This window comes from Scyliorhinus canicula, chromosome 13 (genome assembly GCF_902713615.1).
Source record: "Scyliorhinus canicula chromosome 13, sScyCan1.1, whole genome shotgun sequence".
NCBI lineage: Eukaryota > Metazoa > Chordata > Chondrichthyes > Carcharhiniformes > Scyliorhinidae > Scyliorhinus > Scyliorhinus canicula.
This window is the reverse complement of record NC_052158.1, coordinates 81060883-81078041: the sequence shown is the minus strand read 5'-3', so window position 1 is coordinate 81078041 and position 17159 is coordinate 81060883. Positions and strand designations below refer to the sequence as shown.

The following is a 17159-nucleotide window of genomic DNA, read 5'->3' as shown; positions in this document are numbered from 1 at the left end:
GGCTGGTTCTGTGGGGGCCTATTTTACTCCACACCGGGACCCTGTAGGGCTCCGCTGTATTGCCCTGGGGCCGGCACGAAGAAGGGCACCCCCGCGCATGTGCGGAAATACGCCGGCCGTAGCGTGCATGCGTGGAATCACGCCGATCGTTCCGTGCATGCACGAACTCGCGCCGACCGTTTCGCGCCGGCTGGAGCTGCAGGGACTACTCTGGCACCAACCTAGCCCCCAAGGAAGGGGACAGTTGGCACCGGAGTAGTTGGCACCGCTTTTCACGTCGGCATGGGGACATAGCCCCATTGTTAGAGAATCCCGCACTTGGACTATCACGACAGCAAAACTGGTGCTGAACCTGGATCGATTCAGTGACTGTGCAGGGGCTAGCACCGGTGCCACATGGAACACAATCAATTCTATCAAAAATGGTGCGGGATTCACCGGGTCCGTGATTGACACTCTGGAGGCTGACAAGCTGCAGCTGCACTTACACATTACACTCCCCCACACACAGTAATTCCAGCCAACAAGATGGCAATGGTTGTGTTGGAACGCACCCATACAGTTGATGGGTTGGCTGGAGCCAGAGGGTACTGACGGGGTTGCCTGGGGGATATCTATATGACCCATGGCACTAAGCGGCGGGCACAGCTGCATGGCTGCCTTTCCAGCTGCGGCAATGGTATTCCGTACCGTCCATCCTGACCCCACAGCCCACCTCCTGGCCACCCCCTGCTACTCCTTCTGGCCCTGGCAGAAGCCCCCCCCCCGGCCAGCGGCGCACCTGTCAGCAAACTATGGTGGTATAGGGCTGGTTTAGCTCAGTGGGCTAGACAGCTGGTTTGTAATGCAGAACAAGACCAGCAGTGTGGGTTCAATTCCCATACCAGCTGGGAATTCTGAATTCTGCCTCTGTGTACCCGAACAGACGCCAGAACGTGGCGACTAGGGGCTTTTCAAAGTAACTTCATTGCAGTGTTAATGTAAGTATACTTGTGGCAATAAAAAGATTATTATGATGTTGGGCACTTTCCGTACCACAACGGCGATTTCACAATTTTTAAAAGCACAAATGAGCCGCGCTGTCAGGAACTCAGCCCATCGGAGGCGGGAAATCTCAGAGACCCCTGAGAATAGCAGGCCTGCTGATGACATGCAAACGGTGTTTACTGTACGTGCGATCCGGACCGCACAAACGCCGCTGTCGAGGTGATGGAAAATTGCGATTTGGCGTCAAATCAGCACCCGCGTGATTTTGGCGTCGGAATCTATTCCGCGCCCAATTACGTTCTGTGATTTCGGCGTCAGCCAATGGAGAATCCCGCCCATGGTTCTTCATGCTTGGTGTTACCAGGGAATGTCTGAACAACTGAACCCTTTCAAATAAGGAATTATGAACTGAACTGAGAAGGGTCCTCCTGTGGGGAGAGAGGGTGGTCCTCCCAAACCTGGCAGGAAGTTATTATTGGAGGAAGTGGACAGTGTTAACTCTGAGATGTCCAAAATGAAAATGTTGGCTCACAGTTACGGATGGTGGCCCAGGTTAGACACAAACATAGAAAGTATAGTTTAACACTGCGATCAATGCCAGGTACAACAAAGGTTACGAGCAGCAGGCCCAGTGCACCCATGACAGTGGCCAGTAGGCCATGGATGCGACTCCATGTTGATTTTACTGGCCCATTCATAGGCACCATGTTCCTACTTCTGGTGGATGCACACTTAAAATAGCTAGACATCTATAGAATGAAGTCCACGACTTCTTTGGCAGCAGTGGAAAAGCTAAGGCAAAGCTTCACCACCTGTAGTTTGACACTACAAAGCCTGAGAGAACATTCAGTGGATGATTTGGTACACGCTACAAATTTTGGGATGAGGCACCTCCTGTTGAACTGCGTCCTTCCAAAAGGGAGAGGAAATCCCCTGACAGACTGACCTTTATCATAGAATTTACAGTGCAGAAGGAGGCCATTCGGCCCATCAAGTCTGCACCGACTCTTGGAAAGAGCACCCTACCCAAAGTCAACACCTCCACCCTATCCCCATAACCCAGTAACTCCACCCAACACTAAGGGCAATTTTGGACTCTAAGGGCAATTTATCATGGCCAATCCACCTAACCTGCACATCTTTGGACTGTGGGAGGAAACCGGAGCACCCGGAGGAAACCCACGCACACACGGGGAGGATGTGCAGACTCCGCACAGACAGTGACCCAAGCCGGAATCGAACCTGGAACCTGTGAAGCAATTGTGCTATCCACAATGCTACCGTGCTGCCCACCTTATAATGGACTGTGCTAAAGAACTCCTTTATGGTGCTGTAATTTCAATAGTTTAACTTTTATGGTATGTGTCCACGCCCATAGTTACTCTGCTTGGTAATCACCACTCCTTCCAAAATATTACACTAACAAAGTAGCATAAACTGATCTTACATTTGCAGATTAGCAGCCTGCAAATTTAACAAGTTATTTTCCATGTATATTCTTACTCGAGGAGCAACGTTTTCTCTCCACACTACAGTACGTCCTCAGTGGAAATCTGTACCTCATCATATTCTTTATGAATGTCAGCTTGCAATCTGACTGTGGTGAGCACCACTACCAACCCAATTCCTGCTCTCACATGGTAATTAGCCATCGTCCACAAAGGACCATAGAGAGGGACCATTGGATTGTATAGTTTGGGAGTCACCACTCCACAGTGTGGGCAAGGCAAGGAAGCAGGCCCCACAGCAGTTTTGGGGAATAAACCCGTGCCATTGGCATCATTCTGCATCACACCCTAGCAATAATAAGCAACTGAGGTAACGACCCCCATGTACCACTTTCAGCATATTCACACCTTACAGAAATGGTTACCTGATTAACACTTGCTGGCATGTTGCATAAGGCAGTCATTTTCCAAGTCAGGGTCGCGGGTGGGTGTCAGGTGGGTCGCGGAGCCATCCATCGCAGCGTTCCCGAACACAGGAATTAATGCACAATGGCTGCAGCACCTAGCTTTTAAAAATGCCGGCTACGACCAGCTTTAAAAATGATGGCCACGACTGGCTTTCAGAATGTGGGTGAGCTGCGCTTGCGTGCCCGCTCATCCGTGCGCAGGCCTGGAGCCCAGCAAGAAACACTACTTCTTCCTGACATCAGTGCGCTGACCCAGGAGAAGACTTTTTTTTAATACAATGCAGTCTTTCTGCCTGATGCGAGGCAGAGAATAGGTCACGTGCCCCGAACACTGAAGTCACGTGCTCTGGGCGCGATTGCAATTCCTCCATTTTGTCAGCAGCAAACAACCAATAGGACTCTAAAATTTCAAATCGAGCATTTTGTAATAAGGAAGAGAGAGCCAGAGATACAAACAGGCCAGGATCTCACAATTAATTCTGCTGGGGCGTGTGGCACAGCAGAGTCCACAACAGATCAAAGCAATGCTGGTGCGAGCTCCAGGAACTCTGATGAACAATCCATGCAGAAATGTAACATTGAATGACAAAGCAGGTGAGATTGTGGGGACCAAGCAGGCTCACCTGTCGCATAGGGCAGCACGTTAGGACAGTGGTTAGCACAGTTGCCTCACAGCTCCAGGGTCCCAGGTTCGATTCCTGACTTGGGTCACTGTCTGTGCAGAGTTTGCATGTTCTACCCCTGTCTGCGTGGGTTTCCTCCCATAGTCCAAAGGTGTGCCGGTTAGGTGGATTGACCATACTAAATTGCCCATAGTGTTCAAAAAGGTTAGGTGGGGTTAGTGGGTTGTGAGGTGCAGGTATGGGCTCAGGTGGGTTGGTCTTTCTGGTGCGGACTCGAAGGGCCCAATAGCCTTCCTCTGCACTGTAAATTCTGATACTATGATGATAATTAAAGGAAAGCGAAAATGGTGGTTCACGAAGGCCGGCCTGTGTGGGTCACGACGTTCAGCCGGCATTGGTCCTGGAGTTGGCCGGTTGATAAAAACGGGAGCCCGGAAAAAAAGTTTGAAAAACACTGGCATAAGGTTGCCCCTTATCGAGCCTAAAGCCATTGAGATGAAGATTCTGAGAATAGCCCCGGGATATAAATGTCCCTTTTCTTGATCTACCATTTCAAACACAGCAGAATCGTGACAAAGCAGATTCTAGATGAATCAAAGGGAAAGATGAAATGGTGCATTCAAATTTCATTCCATAGATCAAAATGTCAGAACAAAGTTAATGTATCAGATGTTTCAGGTTTTAATTCTCAATGATGATCAGGCCTTGTTGAAGGTGGGGAATGATCGACCAACATCATGTTTGAAATGCACAGGCCCGGATATTAAGCTGAAGGTGACTTCCACACATGTTGGAGTCAGGGAAGTGAGGTTCGGGTTTGGAATTGTGTGGGAAAATGATGGATGTCAACTCACCGATTGGAGCCTAAATTGAGTGACGCATGTCTGGAATTACTGCTAGGTGCTGTCAGCAGCAGGCAGGACATACTCATTCACATCAATGGGAAGACAAAAATGGCTGCTCTCTCCCACAGGAAAGCCTGTTTGGAAATAGCTGAGGGGATGAAGAACAGGACCAAGGCCAGCCTTGGATTGAATGCAAGCAACAGTTTACCTGCTTGAGCAGGTCAGGGAATATGCAGCACCCAGCCTTCACTTTCACCATCACCTCCCCATTTATTTTTGCAATGTGGTATATATGTTTCATGGGCACCCTCACAGAATGTGCTTCAACTATCGGCTGAATAACTCAACTTCACCCACTCGCTGGTCTACTTCGCTCCCTCTTTCAGAAGAGACAACAAAATGCGGGGAACGGAGAGGTCTGGGGATTCACAACCATATATAGTCCAGCTCACTGATGCAGAGGAGGAGACCCTTGAAGATACAAATTGATTCATGAAGCTCGCAGATAGTTTGTGACAGAGTGTCAAATGTCTCAGACCCACCTATGATGACTTAATCTCATCAAAAAATTAACTGTGAGAAGATTGAGTCTGGTCATTCTCAAGACTATGACTGGAATTCTCTGGCTGCTGGAATTCTCTTTTCCCACTGGCAGCGCATCCCCGCCCATGGGTTTCCTGGTGGCATGGGGTGGCTTCAATGGGAAATCCAAGCGGCGGGAAGAGGGAATGCCACTGAGAAACACACGGTTGGGAAACAGAGTAGACCTCCCTGCCTTTTGCCTAGCAATTCCTGCATGTGTACAGCAGGTGACAAAAACAGAAATCAAGATGATTCCTCAGAAGACCTCGTTCTCTCTGGAGATGCAGCATGACAGGATGGACAATCACACACCAAAACAAATGTTCGCTCTTCAGTGGGTCCACGTTGGGGAGTTAGTTAGGTTCGCAGCTGGTGATTTACAAATGACAGATGGACATGGGCAGTACTGATGGCAGAGCAAGCCATGTGGGAAGTCTGGATTGTGCAAGCTGCTCAGCTAGACACTGATTGCTAACCTGGGACTTTCATTGAGAAGGAGAATCCCGCCGCAAGCGAACAGCGCGCCAACGAGAAACACGCGGCTGGGGATCGGAGAATCCAGCTGTGTGTTGAAAAGGGGACATTGAAGTGGGAATTCCATTCCAAACACTTCCATTTCTCACCCCATTGCCCCCTCCCTCAGCTGGTACCCTACACACTGCTTTATGTCCCAATGCCCAGATCTGCACCTGAGCAAGTGCAGGTGGAGCAGTCTTTGGCAGGAAATCAAAAAGAATGTCAGGCGTGATCTGAGCACATTGCCTCAACCAAAGCCAACAAGCATTCACAATAAAGAAACAGTAAGAAGGATACATTCTTTCAATATTGCAATTCACCAAAGATGGGCACATAGGTGGGGAGAGCTGTCTGGTGGTGATTTAACCAGAGGATCACCACACCTCAAGTAGGCAAAGTTGAGAAGGTGGAGCCTTTATGAATAACCTCAGGAATTGAACCCATGCTGTTGGCCTTGTTCTGCATCATGAATTAGCTGTCTAGCCATGTGAGCTAAACTGGCACCTGACTTGAAAAATATATTGCTGGTCTTTCACTGTTGATCAGCCAAAAGATTTTCCTCCCCAGAGCCTACAGTCTACATTTTCTCAAGAGTAGTTAGGATGAGTGATAAATGTTGGGCTTGCTTGTGACACCTGGGGAGGGATTCTGCCATTACCGCCATTACTGGCGGGGCGGCCAACTCCGGCGGGAAGGAGTGACATGAACCACTCCTGTGTCGGGCCGCCCCAAAGGTGCACCTTCAGGTGCTAGGCGGGTCCCAGAGTAGTTTGCGCCGCGCAAGCTGGCAGGGAAGGGGCTTGGCGCCACTCCAAACAGCGCCGAAGGGCCTCAGCTGGCCGGCGTGAGTTGGCGCATGCGCAGGAGCGCCAACATGTGCTGGCGTCATCCCAGCGCATTCGCAGAGGCTTCAGCTCTGGACAGGCAATGGCGGACCGCTACAGCTGCCGGTGCGGAAGAACAGAGTGCCCCCACTGCACAGATCCGATCAGTGGGCCCCGATCGCGGGCCAGGCCACAGTGGGGGCAACTTCTGGGGCCAGACCCCCCCCCCCCCCCCACCCTCCCCTCCCTCGAGAACCCCAGAGGCCGCCTGGGCCGTCAGGTCTCACCGGTAAATACCTTGTGTAATATACGCCGGCGGGACTGTCCGAAAACGGGCGGCCACTCAGCCCAACTTGCACCGGAGTATCGCCGGGGGGGGGGGGGGGGGGGGGGGGGGGCGCTATCATCGGCCACCGACCTGTGTAGCGCGATTCCCCGCCCTCACCAAATCTCCGGCGCCGGAGAATTCGTCTCCGGCGCCGGAGAATTCGTCAGCCGGCGGGGGCTGGATTCACGCCGCCCCCCAGCAATTCTCCGACCTGGCCGGCGGGGGGGTGGGGGGGGGGGGGGGGGGGGATCGGAGAATACCGCCCATGCTTCTTCTTAATAGATATAATTTTAAGGGGCGGGATTCTCTGACCCCGTCGGGTCCCTGGGCTCCCTGAGTAAAAGGAGTGGCGCAGATTAGTCTGTATCTGTATCGGTTACATAAGTAGAGTCCTTTTGTTCTGGGGAAATGAACCATTAGAATGCAAACGAGCGGGGGTTTTGATCGCATCTAGCTATCTGGGTTGCAAATCCACACACAGTCTCTGAGTCTGTCTGAGTCCTGGGTTGGCCATAATTCCCATGGTCCTTTGCAGGTGGCCATCTGAGATGGCTACAGGGAGGAGTGGTGGGGAGGGGAGGATACCGTCTTCCAGCCCGTTAATCGCATTCTAATGAATGCATATCAGTTGTTTAGGGCAGTACGGTAGCATGGTGGTTAGCATAAATGCTTCACAGCTCCAGGGTCCCAGGTTCGATTCCCGGCTGGGTCACTGTCTGTGCGGAGTCTGCACGTCCTCCCCGTGTGTGCATGGGTTTCCTCTGGGTGCTCTGGTTTCCTCTCACAATCCAAAGATGTGCGGGTTAGGTGGATTGGCCATGCTAAATTGCCCGTAGTGTCCTAAAAAGTAAAGGTTAAGGGGGGGGGGTTGTTGGGCTACGGGTATAGGGTGATCATTGCTCGGCACAACATCGAGGGCCGAAGGGCCTGTTCTGTGCTGTACTGTTCTATGTTCTATGTTTGCAAGCTCCCGCTGGTAAGCGGCGAGGAGACAGCTAAGGCAGGTGGTGCAGGACCGGAGACTAGGGAGTCTGCACGTTCTCCCCGTGTCGGTGTGGGTTTTCTCTGGATGCTCTAGTTTCCTCCGACAAATCAATGGCAGGCCTGTGTCAAGCTCCAGCTTACTTTTAAATAGATTTTGTATTGCATCTGAACTCTTTATATCCTTCAGCTATCTTTCCCCTACATTTTGTCTCAACAGGCGAGGGGCAGCCCTTCCATAGGACATGCAAGGGAGCACAGGGTGCTGCTCATGGTGACGTTAATGGTGGTCTGCTTCCTGCTCTGCTGGTTGCCTTATGGAATTGTAGCACTCGTAGCTACCTTTGGACATCCTGGCTTGGTCTCACCAACTGCCAGTATTATCCCATCAGTCCTTGCAAAGAGCAGTACTGTCTACAACCCCATTATCTATGGATTTCTGAACAAACAGGTAAGATGCATTTGAAGATTTTAAATATATAATTGACACTTCTTTAATGCAGGTGTTACGATCCGAGTTGGCTTTTTAACTGGTCGAGAAGATCCCAGAATGGAATGCTGGCTCAAAGGAGCGGCATTTTCAGTCCTGCCAAACCCGTTTGCTGGTGTGGCATGCCCCCGCCGGCAGCAGGACCCTCCGTCCCAGCAGCCGGTCAATGGGCTTGTCCGTTGTGGGCACCCCCACGCCGTCAGCAAATCCGCAGGCGCGCTGCCAGCGAAGCGGAGGATCGCACCCAAGAATCCCGTCACGTAACTTATGTTTTATTTCATGAAACAGTAAAGTACAGAGTCACTGATAAGTTTTTTAAAATAAATTTAGAGTACCCAATTACTTTTTTCCAATTTTAGAATAATAATAACCTTTATTGTCACAGTAGGTTTTACTTAAACACTGCCAAGAAGTTACTGTGAGAAGCCCCTAGTCGCCACATTCCGGCACCTGTTCGGGTACACAGAGAGAGAATTCTGAATGTCCAAATTATCTAACAGCATGTCTATCAGGACTTGTGGGAGGAAACCGGAGGACCCGGAGGAAACCCACGCAGACAAGGGGAGAATGTGCAGACTCCACACAGACAGTGACCAAAGCCAGGAAATCAAACCTGGGACTGTGAGACTGTGAAGTAGCAGTGCTAACCACTGTGCTACTGTGCCATCCAATTAGGGGGCAAATGAGCATGACCAATTTGCCTACCCTGCACAAGGGTACTTTTCCTTCAAGATTTCTTTGTCTTAGGCGGCATGGTGGTTAGTACTGGTACCTTACGGTGCTGAGGACTTGGGTTCAATCCTGCACCTGGGTCACTGTCTGTGTGGAGATTTCACATTCTCCCCATGTCTGTGTAGGTCTCATCCTCACAACCCAATGATAGGCAGGGTAGGAGGATTGGCTACGTTAAATTGCCCCTTAATTGTAAAAAAAAGTGAATTGGGTACTGTAACTTTTTTTTTTAATTCTTTGTCTTGACTGCAGTGCCAGCTGTTCACAATTGCTTTACTCTCAATTCCCAGACTCTAAAAACAATGGCACCCAACTTTTGATTTGATTGTCTCCATTCACTTAACTTCAGTCTTCTGAAGACATTCTTTATGTTCCAATTCCCTGGTTATCTGGCTGCATCTGGTTCTTTGGAAGCCTGCCTCTTTGGAGCTCCCTGGTTCTGCACAGTGCTTTTGCTGGCAGGTTTGAGAGATGTTCACTCCCCGGTGTCTTATCTTGAACTTCAAACAAATTCAACTAAACTAAGAATAAAAAGCCTTTCTACCTTAAAGTATTGCTAAGCAATAACTGCTACTTCTGTTTACTCTTCATGTCGTAACTCTCTCTAAGCACGATAGAATCACAGTTGGAATTGAAACCAACTCCAAACATATAAACACCTTTGTCCAGCATGAATCTAACTATAGGTTTTGCCCTTCCTCCCACAGAAACATGAAATTAGTCCCACTTAAAACTATACCTTATTTCTAATGTTTACCAATACAAATGTAAACCCCTTAAAACTACCTTTGTTTTCCTAACATAGTTCTGCAGGGAAAAGTCACATTCCTGCATCCAAATTGTCAAAATTAACTTTCATACCCTGACAGCAGAATGAATTACAGACCCACAAATCAAGAGGCCAATTCTACTGTAATTACTTATAATATCAGTCTTTGCTGTGGAGTGGAAATGGGTGGATTCCAAACTGCCGTTGTGACCGTGTGCAAGGTAAAGATGCCTTCCTTTGACTGCAACTTATATCAGAATCTGACCTTTGAATAGTTTTTTTGTACCATTTTTATCTCAGGATGTGGTAATTCCAAAGCATATTTGGCTGGCTTCCCATTTCCCACCCTCCATAGATTGAAACTTTTCCAAACCTCTGCTGCCTGCATCTTAATTCACAGCATGCCCCATTCACCCATCATCTCTACACTCACTGACCTGCACTGGTTCCAGATTTTAACATTCTTATCCTTGCTTTCATGACTTTGGCATCCCTATCTCTCTAATCTCATTCAGCCCTCCAAATTCCTGGCATATTGCTCCTCTAATTCTGGCCTCCTTAACATTCCCGATTTTAATGACCCACCGTTGGCGGACATGTAAGAAGCTGCCTAGCTCCAACGGACTGGAATTCCCTCCCTAAACATCTCGCCCTCTCTTTCCTCCTTCAAGATGCTCCTTGAAACCTAACTCTTTGGCCAAACGTTTGTTCATCTGCCCTAACATCTCTTTTTGGGGCTTGGTGGGTCAGGTTTTGTTTGACACCACTCCTCTGAAGCTCCTTGGGATGTTTTGCTGCATCAAAGATGCTAGATTAATGCACATTGTTGGCTGCAGAAGTGTTTGCAATACAATCTGGACCTTTGTGTTGGCAGCAGATTGAGATTGTTACCCTGTACCCACAGCTCCAGCTGGGCCAAGTATAACAGTGTCTTTCTGCCAAAGCCCTTTCTAATTACCAATGCTGTGCCAGTGACTGGAAACCTTCATGGCTTGGAGTGGAACTGATAATTTCAGAGCATGAAATTGTATTTGAAGCTTCACTATTCCTACATCAAAGAGCATGGTGGTTCTTGGGAGCTATTAAAATATATGATTATCCCAGAGACGAGAGACTCAAGAGGGGCAGCTTAATTTAAAATGCACATATTTGTCAATATGGAGAAGATGAAACAGAGCCAATGAAACATTGTGTAATTTAATCCAGGACTGCATTAATGATAGCAAGTTATACCCCCGGATAGAGCAGTGTAATGTTAAAGATAAAAGTGTTAATATTTTGTGCATGGTAGGAAATTAAATTTTGATTTCACACTGAGGAGGCAGTCTTCTGTGGACAGCTGTTGCACACTTATAGAGGGCGGGATTTCCACTCCCCGCCATTTGGATCGTGAATCCTGCAGGAGGAGAATCCCATATCGGTCCAAAAAGGCAGACCCATCCTCAGTCTCCGGTCCCGACCCACCGGCAGGAACATGGGAACAGCTCATGTGCATTGACGGGCTGGAAGCCCAAATCTCACCCCCCCCCCAAGTTACGCTGCACCTCTCCCAGCCGGGAGTCACACGGGCTTGATTTGGTCCAAGTGCTTATATACGGGGCTCTGTCATCATGGTCTTTGAGGGGGAACAAGGAAGTAATTACCTTTTACATTGTAAATTGCTTGCTGTGGGGGTGTATACCTGGAGCTCTGGGACTAGTGGGGACTGATTTAGTGGTAAGAGTGCGGACTCAGGGTGACCTGGTGAACCTGTCATTACTGCTGTAAAGGACTAATATCTCACCTCCTAGATATTACTTACAGGCTCCTGGCTGTTTAAACTGTTGACTGATGCTAGTATCCTTGAAATGCTCTGATGTTGAGTGGCATGGACAGAGTGATAGATGCTCTTTCCTAGGGTAGGAAAGCCAAGTACAAGGGGACATAGGTTTAAAGGGACAAATTTCGAACTGATGCGAGACAAGTTTTTTTTATACATAGGGTGTGAAATATCTGGGCCGGGATTCTCCGCCGCCGTGATTCTCCGTTATGCTGGCACCCAGGGATTTGCCGACGGCATGGGACTGCCCCATTGACTAGCTGGCGTAACGGAGAATCCCACCGGCTGGTCAGGGCAGAAATGTGGCATGGCAGAGTGGAGAATCCTGCCCATGGAATGTGCTGCCTGAGGACGTGGTGGGAGTAGGTACGATAGCGGCATTTAAGGGGCATCTATACAAATATATGAATAGGGTAGGAATGGAAGTACCAGTCGGGGGCTGTTGGAACAGCCCTCCGCGACGATTCTCCGCGGTCGAACGGCTGAACTCCCGCTGCCGTGGTTTACATCTGGTACTACCCAGTGGGAGCTGGGACCCGTGGCCGCAGTGGCGGTCCTGGTGGGGGGCGGAGGGAAATCTGACTCCAGGGGGGGCCTCAGCGGTGGCCAGGCCCACGATCAGGGGCCACTGATCGGCAGGCCATTGCGATCTGGGGGGGAACCTACCTTACTACGCGTGGGCCCGCTGTGTTGCTCCGCCATGTCGGCGGCACCCGTGCCGCGGTGGGCTGCCGCACGCATGCACGGACCCGCTTGCCCCTGGAAAACGGAGAATCACCCCGGACGTTCGAGGAAAAAGTTCGAAGTGATTCTCGCTGGTTTTCCGGCGGGCACGGGGACTTAGTGCCCTTTTGGCCCATGGCTTCATTCTAGAATATCCAACAAGATAAAACATCTGCTCTATGTCTAACCTGTCAAACCTCTCTAGCATCTTGAATTAGATCTCCTTTCATTCTTCTAAACTGTAACGAGTGCAGGCCTAATCAGCTCAATCGCTCTTCATAAGACAAACAAAGATACTTTCCACATTGAAATCCGCCTGCCACAGTTTTGCCACTTATTTAATCAATGTTCCTTGGCAACTTTCTTCTCCCAGCTAAATTATTTACTATGCCTCCTCCTTCTCCTTGGATAATTCAAAATATAAAGCATAAATTTCATATATTGTACCACAAGCTTTTTCCTGGCTCACAGTTCCTTCCCCCCACTTCCTGATTACCAGATTTATTTTGGTTCAAAACAATTTGAACACGGAGGAAGCTTAAAAAATAAAATCCCTTTTCTACTTTCATCCCTTCCTCCCATCGTTAAAACTCTTTCTTACTGCTCACTACCGGAGAGTTTTTTTTAGTCCATCATTATCAACAGTGGAATAAAATATTTTTCAGCCATATTGGAATGAATGAAGGAGTGAAGGAAAGAACTGGGCTAATAAAACTGAGAGGTTGTATCACAGGGCATTAGTTACAAGTCAAGGCTAGAGAGGGAACAAAATTGTGATCTATTTCAGTCAGAAAACTGCAAGTATTAAGTTGGTTACACGCCACTGAAAGTCAATAGGGCAACGTGCAACCTCACGTTGATTAACAGGCTGATGCACTATCAATTATGCTGAGATGAGAGTAGAGAGTAATCAAAGGTTTATTAAGCAGAGATGTGTTGCCTCCTGCAGCTGCTGCCAAAATGGGGGGAAAGATATCGGAGCTCAGCCGTGTATATAAGATTTGGAGTTTCTGTGCTTCTGAGGGTTGTTCTGTCGCTGATCCGATGTCGGCTTCAAAGCAAGCTAGCGAGTGGTCGAAGGCCAACGTGGCGTTGTCTGCTTAAGGGTGCAGCTGCAGGCGATCTGGCTTGATGCGGAGGTCCATCGCTGTAAAATCTCTTCTCACTAAATTGATGCAGCTCGGTGATCACACACATTTATACTCCGCTTACTGGGCGGAGCCAGCAGGCAGGAATTTACCCCATACCTGTAGTACAGGAGCCTTACCGTATTACATCTCATATACATGATATATACAAACAGTGGTGACTACCACACAGGCTTTGTGCTCCTGCTCGAGTGAAATGTGGCCAGTGAATAACAGGAGAGGCCGAAATGAGAACCTCGACAGGCACCAAACAGTTGGTGATGCAAAGGACCCACTCCCATAGCTGAAATTGGGATCTCGCCACAGCGAGGCGAGAAAATAACTATCACCACTTCAGCCATATTTCCATACAATCAATGAGAGCCACCCCATATCCAATGGCCTCCTGTGATTCAGCGGCCTCCTCAGCAAGTGCTCACGCTTGTGCCCATTAGTACTTCTTTTGAAAATTATGAACTTGTCAGAAGGGCTTCTGTGGGGATCCAAGGAGGTGAGTAACTATCTTTGCTCAGACAAAGCCCGAGGGTTCTCGGCTTGCCACCCCAGTGCTTGGCGAAGGGTGGGGGTCCCTCGGCTGGGGGTGGGGGTCGCTCTGTAGGGGTGAGTCACTATGGGATGCTGGAGGGGAGGTGTAGACGGGCAACCAGGGGGAAACCACTTGCAGCACCACCAAGCCAACCCCTGGATTGTGTGTACTCATTCCGGGGGCAATCCTTGTCCCTGACCATCTGCTCCATTCATAACCCCCATCGACTGCTGGCCATACAGCTGAAGGCTATTGCTAATAGGGAATTGACAATCATGGTTAAGTGAGCACTTCATGCAACCCAAGTGGATTCCCGTGGGTGAATGTAGCAAGTGGGAGTCATTGCCTAGCATCCCAATCACACTTTGATGCATGGACACTGTGCTTGAACACTGCAAGAGGCAACACCACACATGCAGCGGCCAACATCCGATCACCCAGGGGATGGAACACAGCTCCAGGTACATATCCATGGCTGGAGGGTGGGTGAGTGCCACGGGGAGGGGAAGATACCTGGGGAGAAGGGCCAAGGGTTCAGAAGTCAGCCTGCATTGTGGAAGAAAGTGACAGAGTCATCATACTAGTTGTGCAAAAGGTTGCTTCCTGAGTATAACACATCACCCCTTCCCCCCACCCCCCTCCCCCGGTGCCCTCAGTGATCCTCAATGTGCTTGGCTCACCTAGCTTTACCACTACGTCGAGGTGTATCCCCAGGATGCGCATCTGAGGTGGAGGCAGCCAGCTGCTTAACTCGTCCCATGACCTTCGATGCCCCTGGTGGGCGTTCTCTGGGGGATCTGGGGCTGGAGGGCCCCGGCTCGCTTGTCGGCGGAACATGCATAACCGTGCCGCCTTGCTCCAGATGCTGACTGTGAGACACGGCCTCATCAAAGGAGTGGAACTCGGGGAAGCTGGTGGCCACCGTCGCCACTCTATAGAACGGGTCTGGGTTGGAACTTGGTGCTCCCTCCTCCCGCTCAGTGCCCATTGTGTCCTGGGGTTCACCTTGGGATGGAGGAGCAGCTGTTTCAAGCCCTGGCTACCCTGCATCATAGTGGACAGTGAAAAAAGTTATCTAGGATTGCAACGGGATCTTGACCAATTGGGCCAGTTGGCCGATTGATGGCAGATGAAGTTTAATTTAGATAAATGTGAGGTGATGCATTTTGGTAGGACGAATCGGGCCGTACCTACTCAGTTAATGGTAGGGTGTTGGGGATAGTTATAGAACAAAGAGATCTGGGAGTACAGATTCATAGCTCCTTGAAAGTGGAGTCACAGGTGGACAGGGTGATGAAGAAGGCATTCGGCATGCTTGGTTTCATTGGTCAGAACATTGAATACAGGAGTTAGGATGTCTTATTGAAGTTGTACAAGACATTAGTACGGCCACACATGGAATACTGTGTACAGTTCTGGTCACCCTAATATAGAAAGGATATTATTAAACTAGAAAGAGTGCAGAAAAGATTTACTGGGCTGTTACCAGGACTTGATGGTTTGAGAGACAGGATAGACTAGGACCTTTTTCCCTGGTGTGTAGGAGGCTTAGGGCTGATCTTAAAAAATAATGAAGGGCATAGATAAGGTAGATAGGCGACATCTTTTCCCAAAGGTAGGGGAGTCTAAAACTAGAGGGCATAGGTTTTAGGTGAACGGTGAGAGATACAAAAGGGTCCATAGGGGCAATTTTTGCACACAGAGAGCGGTAAGTGTCTGGAACGGGTTGCCAGAGGCAGTAGCAGAGGCAAGTACAATATTACATTTTAAAAAGAATTTAAACATTTATATGGATAAGGTGGGTATAGAGGGATATGGGCCAAATGCGGACAATTGGGACTAGCTTAGTGGTAAAAATTGGGCAGCAACCCCATGGACAGGTTGGGCAGAAGAGCCTGATTCCATGCTGGAAATCTCTATGACTCGATGACTCTAATTTTAAACTGGATTAAGAGCTGTATTTTTCTTTTCTTGTTGTTCAATGGGAAATTGTACTGATGTTTTAAGGGGTAATTAGAAGTTGTTATTTTTCAGATGTGAAGTTAAAAGTTTAATATTGCATTTATAATAAAGGTTTTACTTTGGAAATACGAAAGCCCATGCAATCACTCCTGGAGTGAATCATTCTTTCCGCACAGTCTTAAAAAAAACTAAAATATTGAGATTTTGGTCCAGTATCCTATTCACTGTTAGGATCTTTTCTGGGATTGCTAATATCCATGTCAGACTTCTGTGTTCAAAGTGTGGGCACGTGACCAGGCGAAAGCATGCAAAATCGCACAAGAAGATGTCAGGCGCACATTCCGGCATCATTGTCCACTCACGCATTAGTTTGATCAACGTTCACAAGTCGGATGCGTACCTACTGACAATTAAGAAACTAGTTAAACTGATTAGAGGACTAATTGAGATCAATTTTACGTTGTCCATGTGATTAGCAGGTGAGAGTTTGGTATAAGCTGATACTATAGTTTTGTGAACATTTTCATTACTTTCTTTTGAGTTTTTTGCATATTTCTGGACTTTTCAGGACCCTTTAATCTTGTAAGATCGCACTGAGAGTTTCAACCCATTGAGAGTGTAGTGATCTCTGTATGTGTTAATACATGTTTAGTTAAGGTAAAGTAAGTACAGACGGATGATCGCTAGATGGCAACACTAACAGGAGTGATATAAGGAGTTTCCCGCTCTTTCTTCAGTTAGTGTGTGTGGAGAACAGCTAGAGTGAAGACGTGAGCAGGTCAGAGTACAGTGTATCATAATTGTTAGTTGAATCTCAAATTACATATTTGTTTTACTAGTCAAAGTATTAAAGTGAAAGAACTCATGAGCATATTATTTTATTACTTAATAAATAATTTGTCATCATCTGGAATACTTTGCCTGTTTGTCGTCAGAATTCAACACAACTTGGCAAGACAAAAAAGAATAATATTTATATTACAATTCAGTAGTATAACATGGTACCAGGTAAAAACAAGCTTTAAGAACAACTAGTAAAAAGATTAAAAAGAAAAGATAAAGTTCCGATGCTGACTGTTTGACTGCGGAAGTCATCGCAGCAAACGGATCTTCGACAGCAAACCGATTAGATGGACCAAGTGCAGGCTCTCAGACATCTGAAGACTACCGGCAACTTAAATCTTAATTGGAAGTTATTTAAACAGCTCCAGTTAGAAGCTCATGACTTAAATGCAGCCTCTGAAGCTAGACGCATGGCTTTGCTTCTGTCCCAGGCAAGTCAGCAAGGTATCGAAATTTATAATTCGTTCATATTTGCTGAAGGCAAAGGTAAAAGCAAATTTGGAGTGATTGCCGCAAAATTTGATGATCATTGTAAAATGCAAATCA

At 48.2% G+C, this 17159-nt stretch overlaps 1 protein-coding gene across 1 annotated transcript in view; it reads left to right on the top strand.

Annotated features, from left to right (window-relative positions):
• Nucleotides 1-17159, top strand: part of LOC119976095 (pinopsin-like) — an 89859-nt gene that overhangs the window by 52707 nt on the left and 19993 nt on the right. The window contains exon 3 of the mRNA XM_038816250.1: nucleotides 7822-8052. Within this exon, the coding sequence (XP_038672178.1) occupies nucleotides 7822-8052 (231 nt within the window). The remainder of the gene's footprint in view (nucleotides 1-7821; nucleotides 8053-17159) is intronic.